Source organism: Grammomys surdaster, unplaced genomic scaffold (genome assembly GCF_004785775.1).
Source record: "Grammomys surdaster isolate TR1022 unplaced genomic scaffold, NIH_TR_1.0 136, whole genome shotgun sequence".
Lineage (NCBI taxonomy): Eukaryota > Metazoa > Chordata > Mammalia > Rodentia > Muridae > Grammomys > Grammomys surdaster.
Window position 1 is genome coordinate 4,368,250 of NW_021604594.1, and position 22,816 is coordinate 4,391,065.

A 22,816-nucleotide genomic window follows, 5' to 3' on the forward strand; every position below is an offset into this window, starting at 1 on the left:
TTTGTGTTTGTGTTTAAGCATCCATGTGCCATGGCACACTGGGGGAGGCCAGAAGACAACTTAAGGGAGTAAGTTCTTTCCTTCTACCATGTGGGTCTTGGGGATTGCGCTTGGGTTGTTGAGGTGACTGTGGGGAGCTGGGGGCGGGGATAGGTTCACAGCAGGTGCCTTTAACTCCTCAAAACCATCTCATCTGCACTTCTGTAGGTTGCTCCACCCACTCAACTTCTAAAGAACCAAAAGAAGCACTGCTGTTTGACCAGCCCCGATTATCTCTAGGTCTCCTTCCTCCCTTTGGTCTGCGGTGGCACAGTGGTCACTTTTGCTTCTCCCTCCCTTTGGTTTGAAGTGGCACAGTGGCCACTTCTGCTATTCTAGAGGCTTTACATAAGAAAGATGGTATTTCTCTGTGCCTGGCTTATTTCACTTAGTATAGTGAACTCCAGATCTCCGCATGCTGGTTTTAACAGCTGAATAATGTCATGTGCCATGGCACTTATATTCCTTGGTGATGACAGCCACTGGAATAGGTGGACACAATGTGCCTCTGTGATCTCTGGTTTTGGGTTGCATTTCTTCATTAGTGAGGCTGAGCAGTTCTTATTGTTGACTATAGACAGTTCATATTTTTATCCTACTTTGAATTTTTCTTTACAATCTGGACATTAATATCGTAGACGAAGTTTGTACTTTCATATGCTATAAGGTTTTCTCTGATTTATTCCCTTGCCATACAGCTTTTTAGTAGAATATAATTTCATGCATTTATGCCCGTCCTCTGGTGTCTTTATTTAAAGTCATGGCTATACTACTATCTTAAAGGGCTCCCTCTGTATTTCCTCACAGTAATTACAAAATCTGAGGCTACCTCTGCATGTGTATCTAGTTTTGCTAGGGTTTACCCGAGACACTCTTCTCTCCACTGTATGCTCTCAGAGTCTTAGTTGAAAATCAATTGTCCATGAGTATAGTTTAATTTCAGGACCTTCTCTTCAAATGACCTGCCAGTTTTTAATGTTAGTAGAATGTTGTCTTGTTACTGTGATTTTATATTATATTTCAAAGTAAGGTTTTGTTGTACTTTCCAGTTTTCTTCTCTTACCAAGTCACTCTGGTTATTCTTGTTTTTGTTTTTTTCTTCTCAGTGTGATATCTATTTTAGGATTTTTGCTTCTATTTCTATGATTAAGTATTTCTATTTGGACCATCTCATATGAAATTATAATTCTTACCAAAAAATTATTAGCACAGTTTGAATTAAAATTAGAATATACTTCTGATTAATTAAAATATGTATGTACAGCTGTGGGTAAGCCACGCTCTAGCTCTGATATGGCAGGAATTGTAAAGGCATGGCTAGAGTGCAGGCAAGCACAGGAAGACCAGGGACAGAAGTACACTACGACCTCACCTGGCTTTAGCTGGGTTCTCAGATCCTTAGGCTTACATGGCCAAGTGCTTTGCCCAGTGAACCATCTTCCCAGTCCCTACAGTAGTATACTCTTGAACAAAAAGATATGAAGGATCCAAGGATCCAAGACAAGTTCTAATTGGCTGTACACAGCTTGTCTCCCAGGCTTGCTCTGGTGTGCTAGGAGGAGCTGCACATAGGAATGGTGTTGCTGCACTGTACATGTGATACTCCTTAGGGGTACTCCTATTTAAATATCCACGTGCCAGCTGGTTCTGGGAGTTCTAACACTGCGGTGAATGTACATGAACCTGAGGTCAGACAGTGCATTATCCCAGTGACCTAACCTCATGTCCAGCAGCAGTCCTATGTTCTGCACACATTCATTCCACAGACATACAGCTTAAGCAAAAGTAATACCTACTATTTAATACTGCCTATAAAATGTTTACCAGCAAGAACAGGAAATAATTATAGGCAGACACTGAGTACCTACCCACTATTTATGATTTAGTGACAGGAGAGTAGTCTGTAGGCTCCCTTCATGCACCCTCTGTTGCCCAGTAGAGTAGTGTGCACGTAACTAGTTCACTAAGTTAGTATACTTTAAGTAAGACTTTCTTGGGCATGCCACATGTGGAATTTTGTATAAACAAGTAACTTTTAAAAGAAATTCTAGGTTTTCAAAGTTTAATAAATAAACGGTTCTTGTCATTATCAGTCATGATTTAAACAGTTGGTTAGGAATGCTAACTCCTGTGTGTGCTCACATGTACAGCACAGAGTCTGAGTCCGGGAGTTAAAATGTAATAAAACACAGGACAATCTTAAAGAGGCTAGAAAGGACAGTAAGAGTGCACTGCTTTCTTTAACTCATACCTATGGCATAACCTTTATAAAGACAGGCCAGGGAGCAAGGCAAAGTGATAAAATCTTCCAAACACAACAATCATCTTCAAAAGAGTTTTAGAAAAAATAATTTGACTTTATTCACTGGCATCCTCTGACCATCCCACACACTGAGGGAAGAGAACTGAACTAGAGGTCACTCTGCTTTTGGAGTTGCAGGAGAAACCTGTGACCCTTTGAGTGCAAACAACTGAGAATGGGAAGAGTCCATCATGTGCTTGATTTTAGCAAAAATTACTTCAGTTGTTATGGCAATACTTTACTAAAAAAGACAACAATTGAGTAACAGCATCATCATGAGCCACATTAAAATAAATCTAAAATTATTGTTCCTATTTGAATAGTGAATATTGGACAGAAGGAAAAAACACAGCTACAGGGAGGAAAAAAAAAAATCAATGTGAGTGATTGAAACAGAGAACCCAGAAGGGAAATATGTCAATATCAGGAAGACACATGAAACAAAACAAATGAAATTATCAGTAGGAACATTTATGAAAGCAAATAAATGAAAGTGTGCACACTAAATACAGGGCTCAGGGCTTAGACCTGTGACATCCACACAGCCCATTAACTGCTGCAAATACTTCTCTTGTTACCTTGTTCTTAGGACTGTAGTTTACAGGATTTTTACACTTACTGTTGTGATAAATTAAAAACAACTCTTCAACTCTTACAAGAAAACTCTGTCTATACAGTAGTACATAGTAGGAAAAATGGGTACATTTTTATTTTTCCATATTGTGAAAATAGTCAAAATAAAATATATGGTCATAGACAGAATTTTTAGAAGGGGTGACTAAAAAGCAAGTCAGTTCTTTTCGGGCTCATCACAAAATTACAAGTAAAAACCCAAGTCCACTTTGTACAGTAGGAAGATGACAGACCCATACGCAGGGCCAGGTGTCCAAACATCAGTTCTGGTGGTCAGCAAACTAGTTCATGGGCTGGACTTGGCCTGTGGAGAATTTCTATATGGCCCTGAGCTAAGACTGATGTTTGTATTTCTAAAAGGATTAACAATAACAACAAAGACACGACATAGAACCATATGTGGACTCCAGTCTCAGATGGTGCCGCCAGGCTCTCGACAGGAAGCATTTGCAGACCGTAACACTGCACAGGTGTTTGGTCTGCACAGTGCAACTGCAAGGCCCAGGTCATGTGCATCTGCTTCCTCAAGGGCATCTTAACTTGGGAAAGGGAGCTTCTGATGCCATTTTCCAGATTCTTTTCCTTACAATTTTTTTCTTCAACATCATTAAAGCTCATCCTGCATTAATGTAAAGGTGATTAAGAGATAAAGATATTATAAGCTAATCAATATTTTACTTTCTTACACATACTCAATGTTCTTACTGAATAGAGTATCACACAAACACTCTTTGCTTGATTAACAATCGAAATGTCAGTTTTCACCTGCACACAGTAGGCAGTGTCATACCTACTGGTCTGTATGCCATCCTTTGTGAAATGGTTACTACTGTCAACGTGATGGGGTCTCTGGGAATTCCTGTGGGAGTTATCATGATCTAGTATCTGCCTCCTGACTTCCCCGCCAGGTGAATGCGCTGTGTCCTTAAAATGTGAGTCAGAAGAACTGTTTTTACCCTAAGTTGCTTCTGTCAGAGTATTTTACACAGCAACAGCACTAAGTGATATAATATAGTATGTTCTTTATCTTAACTTCAGTAATAGTATCTTGGCTTATGAGTAAAAACACATTTGAAAATATTTAACTTGGGTAAAAATCGTAAGTTCTAAAATAATTTGAAAAAGTTAAAATTACTCAAACATTAGAAAAACATACTATATATGCTAAGGACATGGATTCCTATCTCCTCTACCCTTTGGATGTAGACACATGTTTAGGAACTAGGCCTTTCCCCACTTAGGGCTCCGCTTACGGCTATACAGAACTATGTTCTATAAAGCCCGAGACGCTCCAGAAGCTGTGCTCTGTTGACTGTACTAAATTCTACTCAGCAGCTCCCACACTCATGGAGTCTGCTACTTCGCAGACTGAGAACAGACTTAAGAGACATCAAACCAATCAGTTTCAGAAGAGCAACAGGAAGGAAGGAGCCTGTAGTGCTGATGAGCAGATACAAATTCAGGAACAATGAGATTACGGTTTAAACAGTCCATCTAGACCAAGCGCAAAGGAAACTTTGCTTTCTAAAATATATGTTCAGGTTCTACAATATTTACCGCTAGTAATTCAGTATTTTATTTACACTAAACAACATTTAAATAACTACTAACCACGTCACTATTTTAAATTACATTGCTGTATATTTTTCCTTAAAAAAAGTATTTTGGAGACAGGACTCCTGCCTAGCTTGGAACTTATTATGTAGACTAGGTTAGTATCAAACTCACAGAGATCTGCCTGTCTCCACCTCCAGGTGCTCAGATTAAAGATGTGCACCACCAAACCCGGCTTGTATATTACACATATTAAAAATAGAAAATCTGCAATGGAAGCCCAGGTATTCTCAGAGTTAAACAACTACTTTCAGAACATTTCCTGCACTTCAGAGCCAGACTCCTTCACACTCTTAAGTAGTCACTGCATTTTCTACTCTCACCCTGCCTTGGCAACCATCAACCTGCTTCTTCCTCCCTCCCTCCCTCCCTCCCTTCTTCTTTTTCTTATAATAGCCCTGGCTATCCTGGAACTCGGTCTGTAGACCAGGGTGTACCCCAATTCACAGAGATCCCCCTGCCTTCACATTACAAGTGCTGGGGTTATAGGCATGTTCCACTACTGCCTGGTTTACTAAGCATTTTTTCAAAAATTTACCAGGTACTATGGATGCATTCTTCACTTTTTAACCTTAAAAAGACTGCAGGCAGCATCAATGTGCCTGCCACATTTTGTTTATCCACTCGGTTGCTGGGTGGCTGTCTGTCCCTATTTGCTGTATGAGTAATGTTGCTATATACACTAAAGTTTTTTTTTTTTTTTTTAATGAAAGAAACTTGATAATTTTTTTGTTAACTGGTGAGTATACAAATTTCCAAGCATTTCATTATCTAGTGTCTATAATGTTGGCTGCTGTATTACTTCAAAGTGAGTATGTCTTTGAATATTCATTTTTGTGTGGAATGCACACCAAGAACACATCCTGGCAGCCTGCCAGTCACTTGTAGGCTTGGCTCTTACCTTATTTCTCTTTACTTGGCTTTGGGGTGTTTCCAATTTTCCATAAATTAAGGCAGCAATAGTTTTTGCATCTCTGGAATTTATTTGCTCTTCCCAAATACTTTTCTAAAATTAAAAACACTCATGTTATCTTTTAAGTACTTAAATCAAAACATGACATTTCTACACAAGAAGCTTGGTTACTTATTCCTTAAAGTTCTTTTGTTCCAAAGCTGTTTAAATTTCCTGTTTCTTCAAGTGTATAATGCCACAAAAGTAGTTAACCCACACTAGAAAGAATAATACTTGTAGCATTAGGAGAGCACAAAATGATTTCTAGGAAAAACACACCCCTGATTTCAAAGCTTTTTATGTGGTGGGGTGCATGTGTACAACAGATGGACGGGGGTAGCTCGGCAGCAGAGCACTGACTGCCCTTGTGTGCTTAGCCTTCAGTACTACAAAGTCAAAACCTCAAAGATGAGGATGCCATCAGCTCACATCCTAGTTTTTTTATTTCTGACAAAATATTTTCGTAGACAAAATGCGTGTCATTTATCTTTAAAGGATCAATATTCTTGCTGAAATACCATAGTTCTGTTCAAAAGCATTGTATTGTACTTGGGAAGACTGGACAGATGTGCTTTGTGTTAACAACTGTATCAGTTGAGAGATGCAATTTTTGAAACCAGACCCTGGTTTTCTGAGACCTTGGTCTACTAAGGTTTCTTTCACTGAAAACCTAAGACAGCCAGGCACTGTGGTGCATAAACTCCTAATACTCAGAGGCAAGTGGATATATCTGAGAGGCCAATGCCAGCCAGCTCCACAGAGCAAGTTACCTAACAGAAACAAAAATCAAACCTAAGCAACAAAGAAAAAAAGGCATATTGGTAGTAGTGCCCCCAAAGCCAAAAGTCCCCACTTGTAATCTAAGTCCTTAGCAAGCATCCCTCAAAAATGCTGTTACTAAATGTATTTTGAAGTATTTATAAACTAATTTCTTTCAATATTTTTAGAACATTTAAAAAGCAATTACTATATTAAAAAGTAGAAAAATAAAACTGCGTAGAAAATAATAACTTTGCATTCTACAACCTAGACACAAAACGTGTATTAATGTTTAGTTATGTTTCTTTCTATTCATGGAACACAAAGTCTGTAAGGCAACTGAAAACACACAGACCAGAAAGCCTTTTAAGATCCCTCGGTATATTGGAAAAGAAGATATCTCAGTAAGAAATACTTTTAAAAAGTAAAGGGAAAAACTGGAAACTAGACAAAATCTTCCTCCCGTATAACGTTCTGGGCTTGGCCTGCTGAAGGAAGGCAGAGTCAGTCAGCACGAACCTTTGCCCTCTCATAGTGGTACAGTTTGACACTGGGGTAGGCTTTGATGCCAGCTTTCTGGCACGTTTGGGGGTAAGCCTGACAGTCCACTTTCCCAGCTTTCACTTTTCCTTTGATCATCTGAAAAACAAATCAAAACAAATTCACAGATCTTGCCACTTTCCAACATAATAGTTTTCAAATCTTTATATATTTATATAAAGTTTTTCTACTTTAAAACTCAGTTGTAATTCTTTATATTCAAACAAGATTGTTTCTACTTTTTGCCAATCCCTTTAAGCTTCCACTTGCTGCCATCTGTCTAACATAAGCAATCTTTTCTTCACGAGTACCTGGAGGCTTTAACTCTGACCTCCCTAACTGTCCAGCCATCCCACTCTGCCAACCACAACCAAATATCTGTCTTTAATCCTAATTGGCATTGTTAAGCTGTGCATGGCTGACCACACCACTTAGACTGCCTAGGTCAGAGACCCAGTCTTTCTATACAATCAAGGTTGAGCCTTGCTCTTTCCCATGCATTTCCAGATGGTCACAGAGGAGTTTCCCTGCACTGCAGCATTTCCTTTCAGCAGCAGCATGTATCCTGTCTCTGCCATCTGCTGTTCATTCCTCCCTCATCTTCTTTGTATGTGGTACAAAGATAGATATCCACTGATATCTATTATCACTCTCAACACAAGAACAGCTTTAAGGTCAAAAGTGACCTCTTTGATCCAACCAAATAGACAATTACTGGTCTTCTTCCAGTGTGCTTTACACTGCTGTCCACACCTGCCTCTTGTCTTTCCGACAGCACTTACAGGCCCTCCAGCCCCACTCTTTCCAAGAACAGGGAACTCCTTCTTTACCTTCAGGTTACTACATCCTACTCATCCCATCTTTGGGTTTTTTCATGGTCAACAGTCTCTCAGTCAGATCTATAATCCTATGCTGATGAATCTTCCCTTGATTTGGTAATCTACTCTTCTGGACTGTTTCTTGTGACTGCCTCATGAGCACCTATACATAAGATATGAGTCTTTTCCCTCTGTGGTCATTCGAGGTGGAAGTTAGCTGTACCCTCAGTTCCCTTCGCTTCACCTATCTCTCACAAACATAGTTCTGCCTGGCCTTGTGTCTCCCTTTTTCTACCATCACTCTCCTCTACTGAGCTATGGTATCCTCTCCAGCTCTAGGACAATGAAAGCGTCTTTGCTTCCTCTGGTTTCTTTGACTACTGAAATGAACACAAACAGAGAGACTAGCATAGGTTAGCAGTCTAATTACAGGAGTAACTGCACAAATACAAGCATACATACTCGGACACTTGTAATCTGTCACTAAATGCTTTTAATACTAGCACTTTCGAGGAAAAGGTAAGCAGTTTGAGGCTGGCCTGGTCTACATAGGAAATTTCAGGTCAGTCAGTTATAAAGAGAAACCTGTCTCAAGAAAGACAGATAATAGCTACAGAAACACATTTTTTTTTTTTTAAATTGAGAGATATTTTTAAGAAATAAATTAAGAATTAGTTTACAATGTTTTAACCAATTGTTAAAACATACATGCGTGTAAAATTTATTTATCTAGATAACAATACTTACCCTAGCCAAGAGTTCAAACTCGGGAGCAAAATTCTGGCAAGGTCCACACCAAGGAGCATAGAAATCAACCACCCAGTGAGTTTTCCCTTGTAGAACTTTTTCGTTGAAAGTTTGAGGTGTTAAATCTATGGATGCTTGGGGTAAAAATCTGCAGTAAGGGAACCAAACATCATCTTTTATTGTACAAAAGCAAAGCAAGCATTCTATGGCAAGACCGCAAGCATTCCTTAGTTAGAAATGGTTCAATCCTTAGTAAATGTCATCCTTTTCCCAGTATTTTAAATGCCAGAATCCTAACTCACACGAAACTATGCACATGAGAAGATAAACAGCTTCGAGTCAAGTGTTAAACAACAACATACATTTTAATCACTCACCCGAGTCCCCAGCTCCTCAGGGAATAAGCATCCCTATTCCAGCCACTGTAACTACTGAAAGAAGAAAAAAAAATCTAGTTGTAAATAGTATTTTCTAGTACTGCATATATGGTCAAGAAACAGCAATTTAAGCAGCAATTAAAAAAAAAAAAGCTCTTGACTGGCTAATGTCACCTCATACCTCTTTCTACAAAGTAAATAAGAGTTGTATGACTTCCAATATATTTTTCTGAGTCTTTGTATCTTCCCCTCCCTTAAGTATTCCCCTAGGAGCTACCTCAGGACTGCATATCCTTTTTGTGATTTCCGTATAGTAGATTCTTTTATCTTATAGAGAAACCCATGGCTCAATTTTCACTTAATTACAATTGTGTTTTGTTTCTTTTTTAATACCTATGTAGTGTAGAACTAGGACAGTCTTGGGTTCAAATCTTAGCCCCCAACTTTAGCAGGTGAGCTATAAGTCTGCCGGGTTAGTTCTTTCTCAGTAATGGTAGGAGAGGTATGATCCCCATCTTCCCACTGAGTATAAAGACTACTATGAACAGTGTAGGCAAGGACTTAGGGCCAAGTAAGGACTTAAACAGCAGTTCTTCCTCTCACAGCTTCTTGACTAGAACTTCGTAGCTAGTTTTACTGTCCAGTTCCCTTATCTTCTGAGGGAACATCCAGTGGTGGATTCCCAACACATATCTGTTGACCTAACTTAAATGTTAACGGTATAACCAAATGAGTATAATGGATATCTTCAAATGTGACAGAATACTTACTGATACTGATAAGCTTTATTTGACTTTTGGGGATAAAATCTTATCTCGGGGTATCTTTGAACATTTTCTTGAGTACAAAAAGAATGATACTGTTGGCAGTCCACACTGCCTACATTGATCAGTCCAGTTAATGTCTATAAAAGAACAAAAGTCAACACATGGGTCAATGATTAGAATTATCTCTAGAACTCACTTTTTTTTTTTTAAAAGAAACTTACATGTATGAGTTCTTGTCTACATGTATATGCACCACATGCATGCCCTGCCCTTGGAGGCCAAGAGGGCACTGGATCTAGAGTTAACAATGGCTGAGAGTGCCTGGAACCAAACAGGTTTCTGCAAGAGCAGCCCAGGAATCCTGTTGATCAACTCAACTATCTAGCCCTCACCACAACTTTTATGTGTGCTAAACAGTCATGGGTATTTTACTATTTATTTTAACCCCAGCACCTGGGAGACTGAGGCAGGTAGATCCCTGAGTTCAAGGCTAGCCTGGTCTACAGAGTGAGTGTCAGGATAGCCAGCTATACAGGGAAACCCTGTCTCACAAAAAAAGAAACAAAACAAAATGTTAACAACACAAAAAACATTGGCAACCAAAATATAATCAGTATTTTTTTTTTAAAAAATTTTTTCTAATAAAGGCAAGCTTTGTCTTATTAAGTATTTTAAACTTGCCTTCATTCAGTATCTTATAACACTGCCTGTTTACAGGAACTTATATATACATACATTTTACTGTTTGAGGTTATTTTCTATTTTCGATTAGTGGGTGGAGGCAGTGTGTCATCTTAATGATTCAATCAGGTCTGCATAAATTGTCTGGCTATAGGTTTTATCCCCTTGGTTTCAAAGTAAGAGTTAAGCAAACATTCTAGTAGGTATAAGATGTAAGTAAACTATGATACTATACCCGGGCCATGCGTTTCCATTCTGGCATTAAGACCTGACAGGGATGACACCATGGAGAATAGAAATCAACCATCCAGACTTCATCATGCTTTCTCTGTTTAACTAGTTCATTGAAAGTGGTGGGTGTAAGAGAGACCACTGAAGGGTTTCTGAGATCCTAAGACATAAAAAGACTATTATTACACATACTAAGTTTTTCATGTATTTCTGGCAAGTTGCTGGGCCTGTCATTTAGAAAGTTCCTATTTTAGAGAAATCAGAAGACACAGACATTTAAAAGAATCTATTATTAAGTTTGGCTTTTACCAATCAATTTTCTTAAAAGATTTATTTTCTCACTAGCTCTAAAACCACTGTAAGCTGGGAAAAGAGGTATCCTGAGAAGCCTGTGAATAGATCATATAATCAAGTTTTAGGAGTAATCTAGATACCTACATAGGCCCCACTATCTGTTATGATAACAGGAATATGTGTTTAAAAGTGACCATTTAATGACTAACACAACGCCTACTACCATTTTTGATATTTAAATGGAGATGCTATACACCTTTCTAGAGACTGGATATTCCAAAGGCCGTTTTAACAGAGCCTCAGCCTGTATCAAGTGATACTAACACATTAGATTCACTAGGACAGCAATCAAAACAACACTACAACATATTACTTTGGAGCAGGACAGATGAACAGGACATAAAAGAATGGACACTAGTGAGTAACAATAAGCTACAATTTCAATTTCCTCAGAAGTCACTGAAATTATTCTAGTCAAGACTGAATAAAAACAGGCCCTCTGTGCTAACAATGACAAGCCTGGTGCAGGATGCCTAGCCGTGATGCTGTGAATGCACTGAAGGGAAACAGGGAAGGGGTGACAGGCTTCACAGAAAATGATCATCTCACATACCCAATAGCAGCACCTCTCATGTACAAAACATTACAGTAAGTAATAAAAAGCTTAAATTAAAAAAAAAAAAAGATTTTCAGAAAACCATCTCCTGGCACAAAAAGAATAAGTCCTAATATAAAGAGTCGTCCAAAGTACAGATATAAATAGAAAGATCTTTACCCATAGCCTAGGATTTAAAATACCTCTATGAACTCCAAGATCTGTTCCGCAGAGTGATGTCCTTCATACTCATGAATACTGGACTGATTGAATACCACTGTTGTTGGATAAGCTTGGATGTTATACTGTGAGGAAGAAGAAATTCGCATACTTTACCTCTTAGTTTCAATTTTGTAATGCTTGCTTTTTATAGACATATTTATCTTTTATTGTCTATGCATGGGTGTTTTGCCTGAATGCATGTATATATATCATGAGCTGGAGGTCAGAGGATGGTGTCTGATCCCTTGGAACTGAACTAAAGGACAGCTGTTTGCACCATGTGGGTACAGGGACAGAACCTGGTTCCTCGGTAAGTTCAACAAATGCTCTTAACTGCTGACCCATGTCTCTAGCAACCTTCTATAAGTAGAAATCCACTGCTATCTTCTTGGTAGCTTAGACAAATTTAGTAAAGACAATGCATTAAAGCTTGTACTGATGAATAGTTCACCATAACCCAATGGCACTAAAATGTGGGAAGTGAGTCAGAGTAATTGCTTAGTGTACACTTCATCTTTTTGCTCTCTTCAAACTAAGAGGGAAGAGATGATATGAACATACAGCAGTCACTTCTTCTAGTGACAGTAAGTAATCATTCTAGAGGGCAATGGTCAGCAACATAAAACAGAAGAACAAATCACCACGACTATATTTTATATTAAAGAATTATGAGTCATGCTCTAAGAAAATGGCCACTTTTTATTGTTTACTCGAGAAAGTTCTTAGAGAATCCCTTGCTTCGCTGTCTGAGGAAACCTCCAAAAATTGCAAAGATCCTTATTGGACTTGATTTACTCTATTACAATAGAAAAGGCTGTGTACAGCTCTTGACTGTGTTCAGCCCTTAAAGAAGAATGTTGCCTTTACATAGACAAGACAGGAAGGGTTAAAGAGAGCATGAAATAGATCAGAGAAGGCCCCGAGAAAAGTCAGAGAGAGAAATAGAAAGATGAGTGCTGGTACAAGAATTGGTTTTCAGCCTCTCCATGGTTGTCAACCCTACTTCCTCTCATCTTGGGACCATTATTTGGGTTCTTTTAGCTTATTTCTGCTGGTCCCTGGGTCTCAAATAAGCTGACTAACTCTGTGAAACAACAGATAAATAATTTGGTAGCAAAACCTATTCAGATACATTATCATAAGTTAGCTATGGAGGACCACGAGACTCAAGATAAGGTTGTTACTTTATCCAGGGTGTTCCCAAAACCCATCTCCACCCAACCTAAAAGAGGGGACTTCTGCCCCTAGTCCAAGCAGAGAGGGGCCACCCGGAACCCCCTCTGACTGGCGATCTGAATTCTTGCTTAGGCTGTGAGGCTAAGCACTGCAAGAGAATATAAATAAAAGTTAAAAATATCTCTCTGGGTTCCCTGAGGGACAAGCCTGACTGCATAGGGGTTGATGTCAAAAGTATCCCCTCTCCAGGAAAAAGACATAGGGACGGGTATGGTCCCCATGCCTCACTGGACAACGACAGGGGGACCGGAGTCATTACAAGGTCCCTTTCAATTACTGGAGGTCAGGCCTCTATCCCTGCCTTTGCAAGATTAGAATCGCCACAGCCCTTCTATACTTAGAGAAGGGAGGAGATGTCAGGGACATCCCTGCTTACACACTGAAGGCCTAAAATTAGCCATAGGCCTAAAATCAGCAATAGGCCTGTCATACATGTATACTAACACCAAGTCTTAGGTCTCTGTGGAAAAACATTGAAATTGATGGCTATAAGCTATTGTAAACAGGCAGCTTTTGTGGAAATTTACCAGCCTGAGTAGTCATAGACCTTGTTAAATAGGTAGCCTTGGCAGACAAGACCAACTTAGATAAGGACAAGTGAATCATAGGCAGAGTCATAGTGACCTGTCCCCTGAACCTTCACCCAGCTGATACCCTGTTCTGAAAGATATTTGTATTCCCCCTGAATACCCACACTCCTGTGTCATCCCTTTCCCCACGTCCTGTCTTTCTGTGTTTATAACCCCTGTGTGAATGAATTACGATTTGAAAAAAAAAATTATTAAAAAAAAGAAAGTTCTTAGAGTATAAAATAAAATATTTAATTCCCTTCTCACAGTTAATATGGGCATCAGCCCTGAAAGGATTTTGTAATTTTTAAAGTGACCAAGTGATTTTCTTGTCTAACTCATTAGTAAATTGAAAATTTAAGAGTCATAATTCTAGAAAAATTAGCATGTTATGAAGTTTTGAAAATGTGTGAATTCAAAGCACTTATTAGGTTAACACAGACAGACTAGGTAAAAGTTTATAAGTTCTTATTATCTTTTGAGTTAGTCTAGCCACCCAGAAACTCTCATTCATGTCTCAGAGCAGTTTTACTCAGTAGTTACAACGACAAAACCTAGTCTGGCAGTTGTGGTGCACACCTTCAACCCCAGCACTTAGGTGGTAGAAGCTGGCGGATTGCTGAGTTGAGGCCAGCCTGGTCTATAGTAATAGTTCCAGAATAACTATGGCTACACAGAGAAACCTGGTCTCGAACCCCCCCCCCCCAAAAAAAAAACCTTACAAAACCCACTTTACAGATTAGGCCACTGAGCTTCCCACCTTGATGATAACAGTCTGAACCTCTGAACCTGTAAACCAGCTCCAATTAAATGCCCCTTTTAAGAGTTGCCTTGGTCATGGTGTCTGTTCAGAGCAACGGAAACCCAAACTAAGACAGCTACTCTTACTTCATTTATACCTCTCCTGCTTCTAGTCTAGTCTTATACCAACATTGTAAAGTTTCATATCCCATTCATAAGTACCAGAGAATATTTAAAATATAAGACATAAGCGCACTGTCATTTTCACATCTTAAAAATGAGCACTTCTTTTAAATTGGATATCCTGTCTGGTCAAATCAACAACTACTCTTAAGCTGACAAGTATAAAGAAATCTAATGCAAGCTGTAAAAACTTAAAAGTATGTTACAAAAGTACAAAGGCTTAGATAAAATAGAAATTTATATAAGTATTTTATGAAGTCAATTAAATACATGCCGGAGTCTGGTAAACAAAATCTTGTATACCACCAACCTTCTACATATCTATTTACAATTCAACTACAATTTAATATTCTGTTAAAAATTGTTTCACCATTACTGCTATAAATGGGTATGCCTCTGAAAAGCTGTTTTAATATTTACCATGTTGCAGAGTCCTTCATGAATTGTGCAGTCTAAGGTACCAACTTTGAGTTGACCGTAGAGCAGTGTTGATGCTTTCCGTAACTCTGGCAAAAGCGCACGACATGGTGGACACCACTGGGAAGAGGGACAAGCATAAGCATCAAGAGTAAGGAAGTGAAGAACCACACTGTCTCTGCTACTGACACAATCTCTCCAGTGACACATTCTGCCTATCACTCTGTCCTGGGAGAGCCCAGAAGGAGCAGCAAAGCCAGAACAGTCCTAGTACTAGCCTTCATGTTGTCTAGAAATGGCCTTTTGAAATTTGATAGATAAAAATGACTCACAGGGGCAAAGAAGTCAACAAGCCACGGTTCCTTGTCACTTGCAGGGAAGTTCTGAGGTCCAAGTGTGGTAACATGCGAATTAACACTTTCTTTGGCAAAAGCAAGTATATCATATAGAATCTTCTTTCCTATAAATTGAGAAAAATTAAAATATGTGTTTTCTTGTATCTACAGAAACATTTCAACTTTTATATTTAAAATATTCAAGAAAGAAAGAAGGGCCTATTGGACGGACTGACTTTGGTGAGGCTTCTGTGTTCTTTATCTTCACCCTGACTTGCAGTTCTGGGAATCCCCTTTCTACTGTATGTTCTTTTGTTTCTTGGACTAGTTAAATGACAAGACCTCTATGGTATGCTTTCTCACCATCAGAAGTACAATAATCACTTAAGTATTCCCTTGAATCCAAACTCTATTACAAAGTGTCCGGTGGGAACATGTACTTGGTGTTGGAAACATAGTGCTGAGTGCAAAGTGCAATTTTAGTTCTCATCAACACAAAGAAAGGTGCTTCTAGAATCAGTGTGCTTCCTAGGAAAGAAGGGTAAGGTCTGAAGGGTAATCTGGAGTTTGCTGACTGTCTGGAGGAATAGGAAGGACTACTTATAATTCGAGAGGTAGGCTCCTGTGTGAAGGCATAAGGGACTAGAAGAACGTGGCATGTCCAAGGACTTAAAAGGAGTTGAAGCTAAGGATATCTGATGGAGCAGAGGTGGGGGATGAGGCTAAGAAAACTGGTATGAAAGTACCCTGTTCATTTAACAACTCTTTACAGAGTTACTACTATCTATATCTGGCATTATTCTAAGTGTTGGAGACAGAAGAGTGAGCAAAATAGACAATGACATTGTTGCCATACTAAGGAGCGTGAAGTTCATTTTCCAGAAGACTCAAAAGGCTGAGCAGTGAGTGGCATGAAAATGGTATGCTAGGTACTATGTGCAAACGATCAGGAAGCAAGTGTAGACAAAGTGATGACCGTTAACAAGGAGGCATGCAGAGAAGACATGAGGAACACTTCAGAGGTAGCACATGTAACTCCAACCTGGGCATACTGCTGCAAACCTCTACAGAGGCCAAGGCAGGACGAGGGCAGAGGAAGAGGAAGTTCAAGGGCAGTTTGAACATGAGGTACAGTGAGTTTCAGGCTAGCATGACTCACAGCAAAACCTAACTTGCTGTGAGGCTCTAACATAGCTTAGAGTCCTAAGCTTTGGTTTTAGTGTAAGACACATGTGCATGTAAAAGTCTACTTGGCATGGTTGGAGCAACTTACTTAACACTTTCAACTTCAGTTTTCCCTTCACTGAAAGCTGTGAAGAAGTCAACAGTTCCCCTGTATGAGGTCCTTATTTGACTGTAAACAGTATTGGTAGTCAGGGTCACCTTGTACTTCTGTTCATACAGTTCCTTTAGCCCAGTGGTTCTCAACCTTCCTAATGCAACAACCCTTTAAAATAGTTCCTCATGCTGTGGTAAACCCCACCTATAATATTGTTTTTATTGCTAATTCATAATGTAAATATTTTTAGAGATAGAGTTTTGCCAAAGGGGCTGTGACCCACAGGTTGAGATCTGCTGCTTTAGCCTAAAGGGCCCTATTTCTTTTATTTCTGTATTTGCTTTTTAGTAAGTGAGCAGTTTATGCTCAATTCAAATGTTGTCACTTGACCTATGCTATAGACAAATACTTTTGGTCTCGTTGAGATTTATATGAAGTGGCCACTGAACATTTTTCATGTTTTCCTCTTGTCCCTATCACACTGCCATCCAAACTTCTTGAGAGCACTGCTTTCGTGGTTTGAATGAGAATGGCCCCCATAGGTTCACATAGTTGAATATTTAGTTCTCAGTGGATGGAACTGTTTGGGAAGGATCAGGAAGTGTGACCTTGTTGGAGGAGTGTCTGAGGTGGAGTTTTAAGTTTGAAAAGCCCAGCCCAGGCCCAAGCTCATTCTTCTCTCTCTTCCTGAAGCTTGTGGGGAGTAGATGTGAGCTGTCAGATTCTGCTCTAACACCATGACTGCCTACCTGCCACTCTCCTTGATGGTCATGAACTAACCCTTAGAAACTGTAAGCAAGCCGATACTTTCTTCTAAGTTGTATTGGAAATAGTGTCTGTTTACAGCAACCAACTGTTTCATGTGTTACAACTCTGTAACCTCACACTTGAAGCAGTTCCATAAGGTAAAGCTCAAGACATAGGCATCAAATCAGTATCTGTTACTCATTTACATGCATGTCTTGCAGGACATCAGAAACATAATTCTGAATTCAAAAGACAAAGTAATTAGTTAGGTCTGAGGTCTAGAGCAGGCATGGCATGGTGATATAGAGACCGCAGGAGCTGCTTGCTTTGACAATAAGCTAATTCCTAAACAGTGATGTGCTACTCTCAGATTTTTTTGCTATAATAGTTATCAAAATATTAAACAAAGATCTTTATAAGAAGAATAAGCATAATAAAGTGATTATATATAATTAAAATGTCTCTCCCTATATTTGTTAATGAGAACAAATTTTTGACAATAATTGTGTCCACAAAATACAAATCACAATTAAATCTTTCTATTTGAAAGTCAAGATGAATTTCTATAATTTTCCTATGCCCACTGTGATGGATGGTCATCCTTAGTTGTTGGTGCACTTCCGGGGGGGTGAGGTGGGATGGGGTAGGAATGTGGCCTTCTTGGAGGAAATGTGTCACTGGCATGGACTATGAGAGTTCAAAGCCACATGCCAATCCCAGTTTGTACTGTTCTGGCTAGTAGTTCAAGAATCGAGTTCTCAGCTGCTCCTGTCACCACGCCCACTGCTGCTGTGTTACCTACAGTGATGATGATGGACTCTATTCTTCTGGAATCATAAACCCTCCTCCTATAAGTTGCCCTGGTCATGGTGTTGTATAACTGCAAGAGAAAAAATAACTAATAGAGTTACCATGATGAATTTCATATTCTTTGGTTCCTTGTCCTTTAAACACTGCTAGACAGGGCTGGAAAACATAAAGATCAGAACAAATGCCTGGTGCAGAAGAGCAATCAAACCTTCCAACCTGAAAAGTAGAACACAGAATTAAATAGAAACATTTTATACAATTTCCAAATATTCACAAAGATTCACAAATATCCCCAAATGGTATGTTTATCATTAGAAGTCAATAGGTTATAAAATGAAGGGAACAGAAATGTTTCATTTACATTTACTACTGAATTCAAAAAATGAATGCTCCCTAGAGAGTTCAGAAGCCTCAGGAGATTTCCAAGAAAATGTGAACTTCTTAAGAAATATATCATTGAAAAGAATGTAAGGGCTATTTTATCTTGTGGTAAGGCAAAGGTAACTTTACAAGTGAAGCACTTCAAAAATAATGTAGAAAAAAGATGATGTTCCCAATATCAAAGAAAATAGCATGAATAACACAAGCAAATGATAAACTGGGGGAGGGGAGTATAACATTTAAGACAAAAGAGTCATTAAAAAGCACAATCATATGGACAAACACCTGAGCAGGAAGGAAAATGAGCCAGGACTAGAGAGAGAGCAGAGAAGAACTGTGACTCAACAGTGACATTCAGGGGCCCGAGGATGTAGCTCTTGCAGGACACTGCTTGCTGTGCAGCCATGTGGACCCAAGTTCAGTACCCAGTAGTCATGTTAAAAATGACACAGAGACCATGAGCTTGAAAGACAGCAAGGAGGAGCATATGGGAATGTTTGGAGGGAGGAAAGGAAAAGACAAAATATTGTAATTATAATCTCATAAATTAATAAAAAAGTAATAATGAATTCTGAGCACAGTGATTTGCACCTATAATCTCAGTAGTGGAAAGGGAGGGACAAGGGCATTGCTGAGGAGGGCAGGCCAGTTGGCCTACCTCAACTGGCAAACTTGAGGTTCAGTGAGACACTGTTTCAGAAATGAGGTCGACAGTGATTGAGGACACAATGCTGACCTCTAGCTCCCCATCCACTTATGTATGGAGGATTATGCTCACAATCATTACTATCCAGTGGATGCTACTAAGAAGTATCCTTTATGAGAGCACTACAGGAAACTGTAAGCCATAAACAAGTATCAACAACGTAAAACAACCAAAATCACACGCATTAATTAAGACTACAATGAAATAAAAGTAGACATCAAGACAAACAACAGAGAATAAGCAAATATCCAGACAACAAACAAAATAATCAATGGGTCTCTTAAGAAATGTACAAGGAAGTGAAAATGCTCTGAAACTGGGCATGCTGGCCCAGCCTCCAAGTCAGGATGAGGAGGGACAAGCTCCAGGACAGGCACTGCTACTGCCAGGCCCTTTTTCTTGAAACAAAGTAAATAAAAATATTAACTAGCAGACCAAAAGCCAGGGGACAAAGCACAGTAAGTCTATAGACCAAAAGATATCAAAAGATACAGGAAGACTAAGCATGTACTTCAGGGATCATGCAGTTGTATGTGGTTCAGGCTGGCTCTTAAGTAGCTGATGAAGACAGTGAACTTCTGACTCTACTGCTTCCACAGGATTTCAAAACTGTGCTTACTGGCAGGTTGTACACTAGGGAACCAAACTCAGAGCCTCATGCACTCTACTAGCCAATTATGACTCCAGACATCACAGCTGGTTTTGAAAAGAAAAATCAGTTGACAAACCTTCAGCCATACTGACAAAAAAACAGATATAGATAAGGAGGCACACTAATTATGTAAAGAATATTTTTTTTTTCCTTACTTGAATATGTTCATTTTTAAGTAGAGTTTTCAGTTTTTTCAATTCAGGATCATTTGCATTTTCATTTTTTCCAAAATGAAAAAATACAAGCCAGCGATGATGTGCCAAACGATCCTTGAAGGGACACACAAAACAGTGTCAGCAAGTGGTGACTATAATTTCTAAGGATCTGAAGTTGATTTCTTAGACATAAAATAAAGTTTAGTTACCTTACCCATTAATTCAAGTCTCACCTAAATTCAAAGTCAACTAGTCTTATTTTGTAGTCACTAGTAACAATGCTACGTAAAGCACACGATAAGAGGTGGTCACTGAGTTATAAAATAATGCAAGGGTTGTTAATGGAGTGGTGGTTCCAAGAAAATAATATAACTTTAATAACTTAATTTTAGGATAAGGCTGGAGAAGTCAGATTTCTTTTTAGGCTTAATAATATAACTTGTAAAAATACTAAATGCAGAGGGTAAATGATGAACAGAATAATTTGACTGACTCTACTACTAACTGCTCATTTGTAAACACTCTCAAAAGATGCTCCCCAAATCCCAGTGACAGCGCTGTGTAAGAAGAATGCAAAACTCAAGTCAGATCAAGGTTGCTCTGTCAACTATACCCTGCCTTTCTGGTCCCTTCTGGAGTTCAGATTCAGGGACACTTACATCTTTTGAATTAGAAACATGATTTCAGTAATCAGAACTGAACCTAGAATTAATCTATATAAGCCTTTGAAAGTGATATTTGAGTCTTCCTAGTAATAAACAAAATATATTGTTAAAAAAACCTGCAATGCTACCAACAATCATTATTATTGTAAAAACATTACCTCTAGTTTATTTGCTGAAAGCAGTTCAAAGTCTGGAAGATTATGTATGATTTCCATGTATATTTCCTTAGCATCCAATGAATTAAGAAACTAGAACAAGGAAACCACATTGTAAGCTTTTTAAGTAAACATTCATTTAGTATATTTGACATCTTATTTCAATTTCTATAGAGTAAGCTTTAAGAAAACAATCGTGTATGTTAAGCAGTTTTTCAAATTATTCCAAATGACACTGTTTAAAAGCACACCATATTTTGGTAATTATTGAAAATATTGTGTAACTGGACTTGTATTTTTTTTAATTTAAAAAGTCTATTAGTGTGCATGTGTGTACATGCATACCACACATGTATAGCGGGGTCAGCAGACACTGTAGAGCTGGTTGTGTTCTACTGCCTTTATGAGGGCTCCTCTCAGCAACTCAGGTCACCAGGCTTATGCAAGGCAGCACCTTTATTGAAACATCCTGCCAGCCTTCTAGGCTTTTTTTTGTTGTTCTTGTTTAAAAATAAGGATGTAAAAGAATTATGAGACGTTACTTTAGTAGTTAAACTTTCTGTGGTAATCCTTTCTGTAATGTGAAGTGAATTCTAAGTCATTAGGAAAACATGCTTGCTTAATTTCAGTTTTAGCCACATTTTACACAATGCCCATGCTTCACAGTCTTGTAGGATGCTTACTATTAGAACATTTCTAATATTACAGCATTTCTATCTGTAAGGACTGAGAGCTGAAAAAAAGGTTATAGATGTTTTCAGAAACCAAATCACATAGGTGGGAGTTTTTGAGAGTAAAACACATTGACAAAGGTTTCTTCAAACATGTCTGAAGGTCAGGCCTCTTATTTGAAACACAAATGCTTAGAAGCACATCTCCCACCAAACATACTTCATTTCTGCCTGTATCTTATTCTCAGCACACTAGTACTCTGTGCTGTCCTGTAAGTGAAACATATGTTACTGTAAAAAACACAGCAAGAAAATGTATAGGGTATTAACCATTGGGTTTAGTATGTATCTTTATAGCTATAAACCATTTATGTTTAACACTTCAAATATTACTTAAACTTACTAAAATTCCTTAGACCTGCAGGAACTGTCATGAGATCTACACTGTACTAGTGTCAGGCATGCAAATAATCAATAGAAATGTAATCATAACACCATGAGCAGAAAACTCACTCTTCTCAATTTCTTAAATGTGCTTTTATAATAAATAATTATGGCACAAATATTCTTATGTGAAATAATTTCTTGGCTAGGGAATTGGCTTTGCAATCTGATAATATGAATTGGGGAAAATTGCTGTAACCACCTCATTTCAAACAGATAACTAAAGAAATACACAAGATGAACATACAAGGTTATACAACACTACTTATAACCATGAACATACACAAATAGGTCTCAAAGGGGATGCATTAAACTAAGTATGTTGGCCAGGCAGTGGTGGCACTCGCCTTTAATCCCAGCACTTGGGAGGCAAAGGCAGGCAGATTTCTTAGTTCGAGGCCAGCCTGGTCTACAGAGTGAGTTCCAGGACAGCCAGGACTACACAGAGAAACCCTGTCTCAAAAAAACAACAACAACAAAAAAACCAAAAAACAACCCAAAAAACTAAGTATATCATAGACAGTAGATTATATGTAGCAATTACTTTTAAAAGAATAAACATTTTAAAATAAATTAATGTATAAATGAGTAATTAAAATACTATAAATATAGTAAAATCTTTTTCTGATTTTTCTGACCACACATATCCATTCTATGTGCTCAGCATTTATCAGCAAATAAACTCAAACTTGTAATACATATTACAAAATGTAGGTGAAAACAATGACAACATATGTAAGCAAATTATGGGATGGTAAGAGGCATAAGAGAGCGCATGAAGGTGGGAGGAATATGGGAGCAACCAGAAGGATGGATGGGAGAAATATTTAATGCTAAACAGAAAAGAGAAAAATAGGTTATCCCAGCCCCATCTAATGATCTATATATTCAACACTTAAAACCACAACTACATAAAACCACTGAAAATGTTCTCCATTTCTTTGTCATTTCAAAATGGAACAGTCTGAAATATTGTGTAAATGCTGGTTTGAAAACAATCACTAAAGCAGATTTTTTTAAACTAAATAAGAAACACCTAGAAACTGTGCAAAGTAATGAGATATTCCAAAATGAAATGATGTAAACTGATTAACTTCCT

General features: G+C 38.4%; 1 protein-coding gene across 1 annotated transcript in view; it reads right to left on the minus strand.

Moving 5' to 3' along the window:
- Positions 1 to 2,375: 2,375 nt before the first annotated feature.
- Positions 2,376 to 22,816, minus strand: part of Dnajc10 (DnaJ heat shock protein family (Hsp40) member C10) — a 38,462-nt gene continuing 18,021 nt past the window's right edge. Inside the window, exons 11-23 of the mRNA XM_028762998.1 lie at positions 20,606 to 20,695; positions 19,783 to 19,896; positions 17,990 to 18,104; positions 15,050 to 15,177; positions 14,721 to 14,837; positions 11,553 to 11,654; positions 10,465 to 10,620; positions 9,552 to 9,685; positions 8,782 to 8,835; positions 8,405 to 8,552; positions 6,819 to 6,938; positions 5,490 to 5,594; positions 2,376 to 3,593 (exon numbers count right to left, since the gene is read on the minus strand). Coding sequence (XP_028618831.1) covers positions 3,582 to 3,593; positions 5,490 to 5,594; positions 6,819 to 6,938; positions 8,405 to 8,552; positions 8,782 to 8,835; positions 9,552 to 9,685; positions 10,465 to 10,620; positions 11,553 to 11,654; positions 14,721 to 14,837; positions 15,050 to 15,177; positions 17,990 to 18,104; positions 19,783 to 19,896; positions 20,606 to 20,695 — 1,395 coding nt within the window. The 3' untranslated portion in view covers positions 2,376 to 3,581. The remainder of the gene's footprint in view (positions 3,594 to 5,489; positions 5,595 to 6,818; positions 6,939 to 8,404; positions 8,553 to 8,781; positions 8,836 to 9,551; positions 9,686 to 10,464; positions 10,621 to 11,552; positions 11,655 to 14,720; positions 14,838 to 15,049; positions 15,178 to 17,989; positions 18,105 to 19,782; positions 19,897 to 20,605; positions 20,696 to 22,816) is intronic.